The sequence below is a fragment of the Psittacula echo genome, assembly GCF_963264785.1.
Source record: "Psittacula echo genome assembly, chromosome: 3".
Classification (NCBI taxonomy): domain Eukaryota; kingdom Metazoa; phylum Chordata; class Aves; order Psittaciformes; family Psittacidae; genus Psittacula; species Psittacula echo.
The window spans coordinates 111,992,212-112,008,484 of record NC_137736.1 but is presented as its reverse complement, the minus strand read 5'-3'; the positions used below and the strand labels follow the sequence as shown (position 1 = coordinate 112,008,484).

General features: G+C 42.5%; 1 protein-coding gene across 1 annotated transcript in view; it reads right to left on the bottom strand.

The window, feature by feature from the left end:
• Positions 1 to 16,010, bottom strand: part of GUCY1A2 (guanylate cyclase 1 soluble subunit alpha 2) — a gene marked incomplete at both ends in the record, with an annotated part of 146,158 nt that extends 130,148 nt beyond the window's left edge. The window contains 2 exons of the mRNA XM_080613839.1: positions 1,913 to 1,974; positions 15,738 to 16,010. Coding sequence (XP_080469965.1) covers positions 1,913 to 1,974; positions 15,738 to 16,010 — 335 coding nt within the window. The remainder of the gene's footprint in view (positions 1 to 1,912; positions 1,975 to 15,737) is intronic.
• Positions 16,011 to 16,273: the final 263 nt, after the last annotated feature.

Here is a 16,273-nt window from a genome sequence, read left to right as displayed (position 1 = left end):
TCAGTTGATACACTGGAGGGAAGGGATGCCATCCAGAGGGACCTTGACACGCTTGTGAGGTGGGCTGATGCCAACCTTATGAAGTTTAACCATGCCAAGTGCAAGGTCCCTCACCTAGGTTGGAGCAATCCCAGGCACAGCTACAGGTTGGGCAGAGAAGAGATTCAGAGCAGCCCTGCAGAGAAGGACTTGGGGATGTTGGTCGATGAGAAAATGAACATGAGCCGGCTTCAGTGTGCGCTCGCAGCCCAGAAAGCCAACTGTATCCTGGGCTGCATCAAAAGGAGCGTGATCAGCAGGTCGAAGGAGGTGATCCTGCCCCTCTACTCTGCTCTCATGAGACCTCCCTTGGAGTATTGTGTGCAGTTCTGGTGTCCTCAACATAAAAAGGACATGGAACTGTTGGAACAAGTCCAGAGGAGGGCCAGAAGGATGATCAGGGGGCTGGGGTTCTTTACAGTGAGCGTCGTGAGGCACTGGAATGGGTTGCCCAAAGAAGCTGTAAATGCTCCATCCCTGGCGGTGTTCAAGGCCAGGTTGGACAGAGGCTTGGGAGACATGGTTTAGTGTGAGGTGTCCCTGCCCATGGCAGGGGTGTTGAAACTGGATGATCTTAAGGTCCTTTCCAACCCAAACTATTCTATTCTATAACAGCATGAGGAGGTTGGAGCAGCAGAGAGAAGTTCTTATGAACTGACCACAAGCCCCATCCCCCTGCACCACTCAGGGCAGGAGTCAGGAGTGCTTTTATATCAACCAAAAAGCTTTTTTCATCTTATTATATAGGACATCTACTAGGGACAGATGCTACTTTAACCAACTCATACTGATGTTCACAAAACTTAGTGTACTGTAAATCACAGGAATTCCAGGTTTTCAGTGTCCCAGTTTTAAAGTTTGTCCATTTAAAAAAGTAAATCTAAGCCACATGTGGCCATAAATAAAAAGCCGCATTGTTATTGCACACATGCTTCCCTCAAGGCACTGTATCATCCTCTGAAGTCTCCGAATATGACACTTGAAGCAATTTTTTCAGCAACTGAAAAAATTAGCAGCCAGAAGGCTTCTCCCTCTGCCTTCTCCCATCACAGCTACCTGCCGAGACAGGCTCCCTTGCTGCCCCCAAGTGCCACCAGACTGCTAATATTGCAGATGTCACCTCCATGCTAGGGCTCCCTGAGAATTTTAACCAAACATTAAGAAACCAGAAAGGACAACTCCCTCCAGTGCACTGAGATCTGAAACTGTGTCATAAATGCTAAAAAGACCCTCATTGTAGCTTGGAAAATATACCAAAACCCAAACAAACCACAAAACCTTACATCTGTGTAATTAAATTCAGAGGGCAGCATTCTTCATTTGTCATATGGCACAGTCATTGAGAGGCTACAGACATACAGCCATTCTATTCTGTCTGTTAGGAAAAGCAAGTTATCTGTGACAGTAAAATATTGTGCAGGTAAGTAAAAGGTTGAAAGGAGATTATTTTAATCTGTAAGGGAATTTCTTAGGTTTTCATGCTGATAGTTGCTATTACCTTCTTATTCCTCAGTCATCTATTAATTTTCTAAATGAACTCTTAGGAGGTGGCTTTAAGCCCTGTTTCTGCAAAATCCTGGAAGTATGCAACAGTGTATGTGTGTGACAAGCACTGATGCAGGATTTTTCAAGATTTGGATCCTCAGGTCACGGAATAAATAACATTCTCAGCCGGCTATGTGAAAAGCAAATTGGTATAGATCTTATACTTTTACAAAAAGATTCCCTATTTTCCTCATATAGGAAACATTGAGCTCTGATGCTCTGAGAATTTGAGAGGAAAAGTAGAAAGCTTGGCACGCAAGGCTGCGAATTGTGAAGTACAGAGCAAAACACTGTCACACGCCTTTCATTACCTCACATTAACACTTACCCAATAACTTGATGCTCAAAATACTGCAGTGTCCTTTGAAGAGTTTGCCGAATGGTCTGGGGCTATGGAAGAATAATACAAATTGTAAGATTAGGGAAGTATAGTACAGTTTAATTAACAGATATTTTAGCACACTATTTTTCTACAGTTTTACTCCTCTTCCATCTTCTACCTGCCAGAGGTCCACCTCAATGATATTCATTTTCAAATGAAGTATTTTTAATTCCTTGTATGTTACTTCACCATTTAAATAGAAGGAATTTTGCAATGTGACATAATTAATAGTGCTTACAAGACTAGTTGTGCGTAACAAAGGAGCTGCTTCACTATTAGCTCTCAAAAATGATCACCCACCAATTATTTCATTTATTAAAAATAATTATTTTTAAATAGTCTTCAAGAAAATGCTATTATTTTGTGATGAAATTATCATCAGGAAAAGGCATTTGGCTTTTAAACTTTGTATGCTCCCTAGGGCATTTTGTACTAAAGAATATGTCATGGTTTAACCCCAGCCAGCAACTAAGTACCACGCAGTGATGCACTCAGTCCCCGTACCCCTTTGTGGGATGGGGAAGAGAATCAGAAAAAGGTAAAACTCATGGGCTGAGATCAGAACAGTTTCACAAATTAAATAAAATATTATAATTATTATTAAAACAAAGATAACAAAACCAGAGAGAAATAAAGCCCAAAAAACACAAGTGATGCACAGCAACCACAATTGCTCACCACCCGATGACTGATACCCAGCCTGACCCAAGCAGTGATCTGGCCCTTCCAGGTGACTCCCCCAGTTTCTATACTGGGCATGATGTGCTGTGGTATGGAATACTCCTTTGGCTAGTTTGGGTCAGGTGTCCTGTCTCTGTTCCCTCCTAGCTTCCCATGCCCCACCTCACTGGCAGAGCATGAGACTGAAAAGTCCTTGATCCAGGTAAGCATTATTTAGTAACAACTAAAACAAACAAACTCAGACTAAAGCCAAAACACAGCACTGCACCAGCTACTAGGAAGAAAATTAACTTTATTCCAGCCAAAACCAGGACAGAATATTATAAAGATGTGATTTATTTTGGCTTACATTCGTGACAAGCTGTGACTCTCCAGTAATCTCTTAGATTATTTTATTTTATCTTATTTTATTTTATCCTTACTACTACTGCCAAGGCTATACTTATTATTTTGAATGTGAGATCTCTGGGTAAATAAAGCAAATGTGAAATCCATGTAATTCTATTTTGAATTTTCCGTCACTTATGGCAAAAACATCATTCTTTAAAAAAGACTAGTTTGTACAATATCTGAGGTTTTTCACATGTCCATTTTGCTCTGGTGCCAGAGGTTAGACAAAGGTACACAACTGGGATTTATAAGCCTTCCTTTTGCACCAGAGGCCCACAGGGATATTTTGATCAGGCCTGCAGCAGCAGACACTCAAATTTTAGAGATATTTGGTACTTCCCTACTTTTTGGAAAGGACATCTAATTGTTTTGGGAAGTAATATCCGAAATGTCCCTGAAATAGACTAGAGGAATTTCATTCTAAAACTGCCATCATCTTTGAGAGTCTCAGATTTTGCTTACTGCTATACAAATTCTGTACAGAACTGTGTAGTTCAGGAGGTGAGCTTTCTACCTACTCTTGCTTCTGAGTTTGCAGGAGGAGGTACCTGTTTTGATGACAGCAGGAATGAAGCAGTGTACAGTAGGCTGTGCTAGGTTTGTACAATAATAAAAATTTCTTTTTAATACCAAACTATAAGAACATGTCTCCCCTTTTGAATTCAAATGTGTAGAAAGGCATGCATTTAACAAGTGCATGAGTGGACTCATAGAAAAATTTTAGGCCCTTTTTAGCATGGCCTGTAAAGATAGGACGAGGAGTAATGGTTCTAAACTAAAAGAGGGTAGATTTAGACTAGATATAAGAAAGGAATTTTTCCCAATGAGGGTGGTGAGGCACTGGCACAAGATGCCCAGAGAAGTTGTGGCTGCCCCATCCCTGGCAGTGTTCAAGGCCAGGTTGGACAGCGTTTTGAGCAACCTGGTCTAGTGGAAGGTGTCCCAGCCTGTGGCAAGGGGCTAGGACTAGACGAACTTTAAAGGTCCCTTCCAACCCAAACCATTCTGTAATTATATGAACAAAAATATAAGAAAGAGTTACTGGGTTTTTCTAATTCTGTATTAGATAAATACTTCTCTTCCCTGTGAGAGCTAAGTTTCATGTGCTAAAAGGCATTGGAAGTTACACGTTCTCTTGGAAAACACAGTGGAAACACCATATGATTGAAACCATCATGTCTAACCTCCTTCTCAGTGACTCAGCGGGTGTTGAAGTCCTTTAGGCTCTATGGGCTACTAAAAGAGATTCAGCAGCTTTCCTGTTATCAGCAGGCAGAAAAATCCAGTCTTCACATACAGAAAAGATGCCTTTTCCCTCACTAGCAATGAAGAAAATCCAAATGGCATTAAGCAAAGAGGTCCATAAAGCTGCCATGTCTCATCTCCATTCAGCATTTTCCTCAGCCCCACTCTCTACACACAGGACATTAGCACTCCACCAGCAACTCCTCTGACATGAAATAGGTAATGGTAGAAATGTTTGATCGTTAAATTAAATCTCCCTTCTGGCTCTCCCTTTACAGCATGAGTGTGGAAGGCAGCAATGCTTGGTACCACAGCAGAGAGTAAATGAATAGCTTTTTATCTTCTCAGGAAGTTTTGGAGCTTACCATACCTGAGAAATCCTCCAAGGACTGTCTTTGCCTGACACACAGATGTTGCACTCCTTACCCAGGGAATAATCGTTTTGGTTACCTCAAGGTTAGACCATAAAAGCAACTCAAGCCCTGAGCTTACATCATCTGTAGGCCTCCCTTCTCCTGAGTGCTGAATGAAAGCATAAAAAATACTCCATGTTAACTCCCTCTTCTGAAAGCTAAATCAGCTGCCTAGCTGTTTTGAAACAATTTTACCCCGTAAACTCATATCCCTTTTCACCGCCATTTCCTATCAGGTCTTAGAAATTAAGTGCAGACAAAAAATAGGATTTATGATTAAAACACTGGTCATAAACAGAGCTCTATGCAATGTGCTCACAGCCAGTATGATAACCAACCTGAGGAGTCACAAAGTCTTTCTTCACTTCTGACAAGAATTATGACGGCATGTCACTGTGCACGGTTCAAAAGCCACTGTGCTCATTTTCTCAGTTTGCTGTATTTCATCTGTGGTGAATGCCATTTTGCTCTAGATGTAATTCTGTAACTATGGCCATGACTAACCAAAATCGAGATAAGAGATATGATACCTGTTCATAGCTGCCTACAAGGGTAGTTTGCTGTACTACTTCTCCCATTACTGACTATGCATTGCCCATGAGAGAGGTGAGCAGGAAAACTTTTCCACCTCTTTTCTTCATCCAGGGGCAAGACTGGATGGAGGAAAACAGCTAAACCTTTTCCTAGTAGCATGAAACACATAACATCCCCAAGAAGAATAACTCTGCTGTTCAGGGAGCTAAAAGATAGCTTATAACGACCTTCCCCACAGCTATATAAGTCTGTGCCACACAGGTACCCAGTGACATTTACTGGAGAGGTTTTAAAGCTTCATGACCACTTAAAATGAAAGACTTAATATAAATATAAAATAGCAACTGTTGCCTAAACCAGTAAATGTTACAATTCATTTTGATAACAATGATTTACTAATATTTGGTATGCATTACAAAAGGAATAGTCACATCAGCTCAATGTTTCTAAGAGCAAATCAAATTGTGACATGCCAGTATTGCTACTGTTAACTGTAAATTAATCCAAGAATTGCTACATCAAATCATATCCAAACTCCATCTGCAATGATGATATACAAGGCAGAAAGGAACACTGAGGATATTCAGACTGATCTCTTGCATGGCAGAGGCCAGAGGACTTCCCTGAATTAATTCAGAAGCCAAACATTATGCCATGGCTAAGCCTAATGTGTCATAATAAATAGTAATACATCACCAAATCAATGAATCATACAGGTTTGATGGAACTTCTGAAAGTCTTTCCTGCTCAATGTAATTTTTCACCCCTGTGAAAAGTCTGGCTCCATCTTCTCTACACACCCTGATTAGGTGGGTGTAGATTACACTAAGATACCCCCAAAACTGTATTTTCTTGAAGGCTGAACAGACACAGCACCCCCAGCCTCTCCTCAGATGTCAGGTGCTCCATCCCCTGACCATCCTAGCTGCCTTCTGCTGGCATGCGTAACAATCTCTGAGGCATATGCAGAGGTAACTAGTTGCTAATTCAACTTTGTGACTCTGATAGCCACCTTTTGAGCCATCAGGTCTAGTCAATATTCTGCACACTTATCTCCCCCTTAAGCAGGCTGTATCTCACCAGTCTGGCTCTAATGACACTATGGGAGACCATGACAGACTTTTCTAGAGTCAGGGTAGACAACATCCCTCCATCCACTGAGCCAGTTATCTCAAGGTCTCCCCTGGCTGTATCACTGGTGCCTATAATGCATGAGCAGCAGAGATCATAGTCCAAGAGACACAAGCTTTGGCAGCCTCTTCGCAATGCAACGTCCCAGCTCTTGGCAAGCAATAAACCTCCTGAGGCAGCAAGTCAGACTGGTGAATGAGTGCCTCTGTCTCTTTAGAAGAGAGCTTCCGATACCTACCACCCTCCTTTTCTTGAAGCCTCTAAGGGTTGAGGCTTAGATGGCTCTGATGCCCCATAGCAAGGGAGGTCACTTCTCCCACTTATTTCCAGGGCAGTGTAACTGATGAACCACTGATGGAAAAGGGGCCTTAGTTGTGTTGTCAGAAGTAACAAACCTCCAGCCTTCTCCACCTCAGAAGTTTACACCCTTCACCCTCAAGGGTTATCTCTATTTTTCCCTCCTTCCTTCCAACATGGGGCTCAGGTTCTTGGCTCTGCAAGACCTCTGGAAAGACTTGTCCACCCTCCCTGATGTGTACAGCCTGCTCACCATCTACTGCAGCTCTTCCACCTGGCACCTCAATGCTGTAATCAGAGCACACTGCTATTGCACACCAGCAGGCAGCATCCCTGACCATTGCAGCCCTTGCCATGGCAGTCACTGTTATTCCACCAGCCACTGCTGTTTGCAGGATGCGCTCATGGAGAGATCGCCCTTCTTGTTAGATCTCACTCTGTTCTCCAGTAACGTGGTTTCAAGACCTGAAGCTAGAGGAATAATAGCTCTTCAAAAGCACTTTTATGACTAACTGGAAAAAATCTTTATGAAGATACTTGTCTAAATGAACTTGAAATTATCCTTTCTTTTTTTTTTTTTTTTTTTTTATTCGGACACCTTCCTTTGAAAAAGGGTTCCAGTTTAAACACTGGGTGAAATTTGGGGGATTTTTTGGGGTGGTTTGTTGTTTGGGGTTTTTTTAGCTTAATTTTCCCTTCCTTTAACTTCATTGCTGCCACTTTTAGAGACAAAGGGAAGAAGACTTCCACTTTAATTGCATCCTTTGTTATAAATGTCTTTCCTAAGGCAATCAAAAGTAAGCTTTCTAATCTTCTCAAAGGACAGAGATTTAAGCCTATTCCCTAGTCATTCTCTGTTGCCTCTGAAATGTCTTTCATTTGATTGCAACACCTTCAGAAATAAATGGGCTCATCTGCCCAACTGTAGGCACCCAAAGTGATTCATTTCATCCTATGGTTGGTATCTAATACACGTCTGAGGACTCAGTCTTTAGAAATACCTGTTTCTTTCTTTTGTCTAGAAAATAAGTTGAGTGACTGCTTTAGACTTAGACATCTTTTACATGTTTAAGTAAAGACAGACAAACCCCATCCAGAGGTGGCAGACCCGCACACAGTGTCCTAGATGACTCAGTCTAAATTGACATAAATGCAGTTTCAAATTTTCCATCCCATTCCTTCTGCATCCTAAGATAACCAAATAGAATTAGAAAACAAAGGGACCGTACAGAACAGGAAGGTCTGAGCCAAGAGAGCAGCCAGGTACACAGACAGCTTCTCCTCAACCCTAACAAAGACCTTCAAAGGAAGCTAAGTGGCTCCTAGCTGAGCCTCAGAAGTGCTTCAGCAGTCAGGCTTGTGAAAAATCAAATGCTTAAAATTTTAAACATGGAAGTTGAAGCACTGAACAGCGTAACAGGCTCAGCAAGAAACCACTTTGCTTCTGTCACAATTTCTTTGCGGAAGTCCATTGGGTCAGGGGGCTCCTCCAGACTCTTGTGCCCTGGGGAGCGGCAAAGTCCTTCCTAGAAGAATCCACGCTTCTGCATACGGCAGACGCACATAACCACAGACCTCAGCCAAATCAGCACTTCGATGCTGAAAGTTTTACGTGCTTCAAATCTGTAGTGTTCAATCACTAACGGCAGATGTGCAAGACTTTAATTGCCAGCTTCACTGCTGGTGATCATTCATTAATGAGAAACATTTCTTTTTTCATATTGCAGAACCAATTTTAGTCAAGTCGTTCTGCACAGGTGATTACAGATCTCTAAGCACACATGAGTAGGTGTGCACCTGGCTCATCCTGAAGAGATAACTGGCAAAAATAGTCATTTTCACATCCAGTCTGGGCTCTTTAATATTTACCCCATGATCATGAAAGCAGTGGAAAACTGTTCTTCCCCTGTCCTTCTGGTCACCAAAATAATGGTGTTAATGGCTGTAAACAAAGGCTCCAGCTGATGGCAAACAGTTATCACATTCCCAAATGCCAGGAGTGGGGAGATAAGCACTGAAATTGATACAACTAGGGAAAAGAAGAACTGAAAAGAAAAGAAGGCTCCTTTGGCATTTGAGAATTTTCTGATGATGGAGAAAGAAAGAAGGCTCCCTAGCAGGTCCTTGCAGATCCTGCACAACCAGGATCCCTCCCTGTGCCCTTCCCAGTAGCTGAAGAATGGTAGGAAAAGGCACAGAGATTAATCAGAAACGCAGAAGCAGGCTCCCAACATAATAAAATCAAAATTACAAAAATCATTAAAAAAAACCTCTTTTGAGGTTTAATAGTGCTTTTGATAATATCAGGAAAAGAAATATTTTTACTCTCTAGTTTCTGAACCTTTAGGGTGCAGTCCTTTTTTTCTCTGTAACTGTATAAGCTAAAAGTGTATTTTTCATCATATAAACCAACTTCCTGATTCCAGAAGTTTGTGCTTTAGATGAAAGCACCAACTGCTTGCAAAGGATGACTAGTGCCAGCTTTGGGTGAGATGCAGAAGAAGATGCAGAATCCCCAGGAGGGGACTGTTTGGGGATCCAGAGCAGGATGACTGACAGCTGGAGGCAAAACAGGCTGCTCTGCAACAGCTCACAATGATCCAGACAGGTCCAGGCAAGGGTTTAGCACCTGAGCTCCGCACCACCTAAACCTGAAACCATTTTGTTCCTCAGTTTAAGTAAACTGGGCTACTCCTCAGAGTATATACTTGTGCACATCACAGAAAATACCTTAATTTATTAAATAACATTAAAACTAAGAACTTTATGCCATATTATTTTATGGCTAGAACAATTAAACACTCTGAAGAAATAAAGCAGACCTAAACAATAATTAGAAATTGTAACTCCCGCATGCCCAGCTGCCTTTCAATGAGAAGAATCAAACATTATGGATGGAAATTGACTATTACATCATCTAGTCTAACTCCCTGACAGCGAAGGATAAATATCTCAGGGTGCTATCCATTATAATACTGGCTGAGATCACTTTGTTCATCTTTGAATTTCACCATGTCTAAAATGGATAGAAGATTTTGTCTGCGCTGCAGAAAGAATCTATTCAGTAGGTGAGAATATAATAGATGATCTACTGCTAATGCTACCTGTTCATGTTTTAATGCACCTCACATCTACTACATAAAATCGACAGTGCTACTCTAGCAGACAGATAGGAAATAAAGGCTTTACATGTCAGTCCTTCTCAAGGAATTTATTCTTCCGGGATAGAAAGTAACCAATTTTCTCAGTATGACAGAACCTAATTTCATATGCAGAGCTGCAAAGTTGCTTATCCCTTGAGACCTATAGACAAACCACAGATTTTTTAATCTTCATTTTGAAACTTACAGTTTGAGAGTTAGCAAGCAGACGTGTCTAGAAAGAATTTGGATATGAGATGGAACAGTTTTGTTTACTCAAAGCATTTTATAACAGCCTTTAACATTAGCACAAGAGGTAGAAGGAAAGAGAGGGATTTCCTCTGTGTTAACATTACAGTTTCGCCAGGAGTATACTGGACCACTTCGAAGTGGAAACTGTCTCTGCTCAAGCAGCTGCAAAGGAAGGACATTCACCCTCACAGTGATGTAGCCATGACTGCACACTGCTATTAGGGCATATACTGATGATTATAACATTCCCCCCTACTTTACATCTTTCTCTACTATTTGGTCTAAGCACTAAATGTCAAATAAACTCACCCTAAATAAAATTCCATCAGGGTAAATACAATGGCTGCAGAGAGTTGGGTGCAGCTCAACTAATTTGTTTAATATTTCATTTGCTGAGGTTAAATGAGATGTCAAACTACCAAACAAGACAAACAAACAAAGCCCACCATGGTGCTCATATTGATAACATTTTCCAGAATGTTCCTGTTTAAGACACCTTAAACAGCTCTGTTCCAAGGTACAAAACAGCAGATTGACTGGCTGTGGACTGCTTGTGTGACCTTGTGTATAAATGGTTTTTCTCTCTGTTAAGTTGAAAAATACTCAGCAAAAGTCTGATTTTATTATACTTTATCAGCAAGACAGCCAGAAGGTATTCCTACAATAGTAGAACTGAGATATACTTGATGGGTTGAAGTGAGTCATAAGTAGCTCAGAATACTTGTGCAAAATGTTTTCAAAATCTCATGTAAAATCGATTTGTTACTTCTTCTGCTAGTGGCAACAATTTGTTATCACTACTAAAAAGAGTAGTTATCCCTCAAGAGTAAGTGGTAGAGGTTTATGATAGAGCCAAGTTCAATTTGGGCTGCTATATTGCAACTTCTCTGCCTAAACCACACCAGCACTCACTGGAGAATTCACTTGCAATTAAGCAATTTAAAGTTACAGCAGTCCTGTGACATAAATAATAGCCTACATGCTAACATAAACGACTGTCTTCAGGTTCACTTTTCTTTCACTGTCAGGAAAAAGGTTGTATTCAATAAGACAGTTCTTCAATTCAAACTATTTGGTGGCAGCCAGTAGCAGGTTTGTAAATTAAATAGGAAAAAAAATGTTCTTATTTTAATTTGTCTCCAACTGGGCCTTAAAAAATAGCAGGAATAATTCTGAATGAACAGAAAAGTATATTAGAAGCGATTTTCACTTAATGTTTCTAGTTCAAGCGATGAGCTACATAAGCCATTCAGAAAATCAAATGGAAATGTAAGTCAATTTAATGTTGTGTGATGTTGTAATTCTCTTTCCAGAATGATCACTACAGCACTCGGGGGAACGCAGTCTCTGAATGCATGCACAGTCACTTGCAGCTCCTTCAGGGTAGTCCATGCCCCTTAGATGGGAGCAGAGTATTTGACTGTTCAAATCAGTGATTTTTTTTTCTTTTTTCCCTGATTTTGATTCTATTTTCAGCCTGGTATTGGATACAAGTCAAGATAGAACTGGAGCAAATGTGAAAATTGCTGCAAGGAACTGGAATTCAGTAAGACACTAAACAATAAAACTGTGGCCATAGATGCCAGGATATCATTCCTATACAGTGGAGCTCTTAAAGGCAGAAAAAAATATGCTGATAATGAATAGCATATACTGTCATCATCTTTAGTTATAGTTAACCAAAATTTCTATCATTGTGGGTGCAAAATTCATCCTTTAAAATGGAACACAACAACAAAGCTGGAATTAAAAGAAAAATTTATCATTAAATTTGCTTGTGATGTACATATAATTATTTTAGTATTTATCTCCAAAAACACTAAACCCAGCCTAGTGAGAAGAGCACCTGTTGTTTTGACAGCAGTGGGATCTAGCTCCAGATTTATTTGATCGAGAACATAATCAAAGACTCTTTGATGGTCTTTCAGATGAAGGAGGACAGAAGAGACATCTGTGCACAATCAGGAACATGATTTAGGAACATGTTAGAGTGGATAGGAGCTGCCTATGCACCTACAGGCTCAGCTTTGTAGGAACATCACAGGGATGAAGGGCTGTGAGAAGGCAGAGGCAGACATGGGCAATAAGCATGGAGCACCATTGTCTGTGATCTTGTGAGCTAAAGGAGTCACAAGAGCTGAGTGTGTGTAATGCCAGCATTATGGCACTGAGTAACTAAGTTTGGTGCCACAAAACATCATACTCAGATGTCGAGCACACCATGGCTTGGCACAGTGTCCCTGACCCTTTGGACAGCAGCACCTGGCTGTGCCCTGTTGCTGGGAGACCCTCAACCCTCCTGCTACCAGTGCTCCTGCTTACTCAGCAAAATGGTACTTCAGAGGGCAGAGGGGCAGCAGCTGGATGTGATGTTCAGCATACACACGGTTAGTTTGTTGAGTGCGGCTGTGACCAAGAGTTGCCTCTCTTCTTGCATCACAGCTGCTCTGCCTCCCGGCCCAGCACACCCTGCTTCCCTGACCCTCCCCAGCACACACAAATGCCACCAGTAGGGTACATGTGGAGATCTGCTCACCCTCCTTGTCACCACACGCTTTTCCCCAAAATATGGGGCTGTTTTGGTGGGAGTTGAGCCCTATAGGAACAAGCCTTCTAGTTCTGGCTGTTAAAAGAAGAGAAGGTTCGGGTTAAGCAAGCTCCAGATGAACAGTGTCCAACCTTCAATCATCCAGGCACATCAGGGAACATTTACAGATCCACAGGGGCATAAAATGACCCTGTGCTGATTGAGGATCAGGGGCCGACATCCTTTAATATAACAACTGCAGGAAAAATCTCTGAAGAGGTATTTAAGAGAAAAGTTGGAAAATCATGTGTGCTGGAAAGTGCTAGAAGCTGTTCTCTGCAAGTAAGCAGAAGGGGTTGGATTCAATGCTGCAACACAGCAAGGTTCACTTTTCAGGTTTTTTCCACAGGTCCAGAAAAAGTAATATTTGTGCAAAATACTCACAGAATGCAGTAACTTCTTTTCAGTGTACTGCATTACTGCATATTACTGTACATAATTACTTTCCATTGATGATTAGTACAGTTGTACTAACTCATGAATGCATTGTGCTGAAGATACTAATATTTTCATATACATTTGTGCACTACCACTCATAAGGCCTAGCTTGCTTCCACAGCTTTCCTGCCATTTTCCCCCTTGGATGCCTCTCTTGCTCAGTTTCTTCACACTTTGGGTGCTCCTTCTGCTCAGTTCACAGCTCCCCACATCCCTAGAGCAGCTCTCGGTAGTCTCTGCTACCATCACACTGAAACACCACCAGCCAAGAGATCTCTCTTCATGCCATGGTAGTGTTAAAGACACACACAGAAATTTTCCTTGGTGAAAACACACAAACCATTTTCCTCAGTATTTCAATCCTAGCTGTTGCTGAAGGAAAGCACAAAATTAAGGCTAAAGAACCTGTAGCATCCTTCAACTTTGAAACTGTTCAGCACTGGGGTGGGGACAAATTGCTGCTGCATTCCTGCTGGAAAGGAAAACATCAAGCCATTGCAGGCAATATAGATAGTACATACATTCACACACACTCCTATGTATGTATACGCATGTTTATATAGTTACTGGAGACCCATATCTATAGCATCATAGAATGAAGATATAGCTAGAGCTTTTTGTTCAGAAGGAACATGTCAATGCAACCTTCAGGCTTGCCTTTCAATTTCACAAGTAATAGAAATGAGTCCCATTTGACACTAATTTTATAGGCAAAGTATTATTTTTTTTCTTACTTCCGATTAAAGTTAATTCTGATTTGTATTAGCAGATATGCAAAAAATATCAAGGCACGAGACCTATGGTAACTTGACTTGTTGCAAAAAGGCATCTATTCCATATCACAGAACACATTCTCAGTAAAAAAAGAATGATGAACCTGAGCAGTGATTTCTCAGAGTGAAAAATGAAAAGTCAGCAGACTGATACTCTTTGTGTACCAGGACTGTGACAACATGACTTTTAGACTTAATCACATTAATTTATGCCAAAATGTGTAAGATGAGAGTGAAGCACCAGTTACGATGCCAAGATGAAAAGGGCAATTTTAAGCAATATATATCACATTAAAATTTAAAAAGAACACAGTTGTTCAGCAATGAGGATTGCTATAATTAGCTTCCAAGGAAACCATGGAAGCTGTTGTTCGGGATATTAAAACCAGGCTGGATGAAATTTTTGCATTCTTAAATGAGATTTCTCTGAGAGCAGGGAAGAAAGAGGACTGCAAAATCTACCAAAGTTTTCCTTGTCTTTTAATTCAAAGAGCATGCTTATTTTGAAATCACATTCAACAATCCATCAAAGCTGGAAAACTGTAATTGTCTTTTACAGCAACTTAATACAGGTGGTAACAGTCAAAGCCAGGAAAATACAAATACTGAGGTTATCTAAAAATACTGCACTGAGCTACTTCAGAATAATTCTAATATTTTGGGTAACACATGCTCTAATTATACTGTTGCATTATTATAAAATTAAATAGTTTCTTTTTTTTTCTTTTGTACTAAAACAAGATGGGTCACCTGAGATATCGTCTATTAATATCAGCATTACAAGACCAGATTCCCGGTGGCAAGGGAAAAAATCAATGGGAAAGAAAAGTCTTCACTGAGGCTGGACGACCATTAGCTATGTAATGCTCTGCTAACTTCTCCCATTAAACAGCTTGTCTACTCCCACCCAAACAGGTCAAGAAACACCCCAAAAAAGAGCGCCTTAAAACCAAAGCAAAGTGACAGCTGATAGTGAGGAGACTCATAATTTCCAAAGCTGGACAACACCAGGCAAAAAGATGATCCAATGCCACAGTAGCAACTGTTTTACAGATCAAGACTACTTGTTGCCGTTAATGTTTTATACCTAAATACATTAAAATATCTCAGAGACCAAAGAAACATTCAGGTGCAGCTGAAACTTTATGAGGAAAATGTAGTGATGGCATTTACACAGGTGGAGCACAATCATAACAGAAAGGCTGGAGAAGGACCTCCTGTTTTACATTAATCTACCAGAACTCCCGAGCCACTGATTTCAGTCATAGAGTGATACAAGCGTACATTACGGGTTCTACCCAAATTCACTTCTTTCAGCACACGCAATGCTTCACTGATTCTCAAATACAGGTGTAGCTACCCAGATAATCGTTAAGTCACAGATTTCAAACTACATTGTGGATACACTGATCTCTCAGAATGTCAGCGCATCCGGGAGGCACAAAGAAATCTGTTGCTGAAATATTTCTGAACACAAAGTCGAAACTTCTTTTTCTCCCCTATTGAGTATAGAAAAACCCTGCAAATGCAAGAAGTTGACATTTCCCCTACGCTGAAGGAAGAACGTGCATGCCATGTATCACAGAGATGTAACTTTTTATACGAAAATGTTGTTAGCACCAGATAGAGATAAGCACTTCATGATTTTACTGCTGTAATTTAGAGACTCGGCGGAAACCACAAACCCAGCTAAACCGGCAGCGGCGCTTATTTGTGCCTCCCGACCCGATTTCCAGCACCGGCCTGCCGAGATCCTCACCCCGCAGGTTTGCGGGGCCGGCCGGCAAGAGGGCCCGGGCACTGCCGCCTCTGCCCTGACATACACCCTACCCCCGGAGCTGCCGCCGGCAGCAGGGGGTGCCGGGACGGAGCCGGGCGCGGGGCACTCACCGCGGGGGCCGTTAGCCGGCGGATGCTCTCGCCCAGCGAGTCGAGGTTGACCCGCCGCCGGCGAAGAGCGCGGCGAGCCCCGGCGCTGGCTGCGGCGGCAGCGGCGGCGGTGGCGGCGGCGGCGAAGGGGTTGTCGGCGTGGCTGGGGGAGCTGCGGCTGCCGTTCCAGCAGAGACGGGACAGGGGACACTCGCCCTCCTCCTCAGGGCTGGTCTCCGGGCAGTCCGAGCCCAGCGAACTGAAGGACTCCGAGGAGATCTTGCGCCGGGACATGGTGCCGTGGGGCGGCGGCGGTGGCTCTGCTCAGCGCGGGGCGGCGGGCAGCCGCGGCGGGCAGCGCCGAGCCCTGCGGCCGCAGGGACGGCCGTCTCGCATGGCCGCGGGTGCCCTTGGGCGGGAAGCACAGCTCGCGCCGCTGCCCGGCTCCGCGCTTCGCCGCGCCGGGCCGGGGGAGCAGCGGCTGCTGCGCGACGCCGCGCCGGGAGGATTTAAAGCGGTGGCGGCGGCAGCTGCCCTCCTCTGCCTCGGCCGCCCGC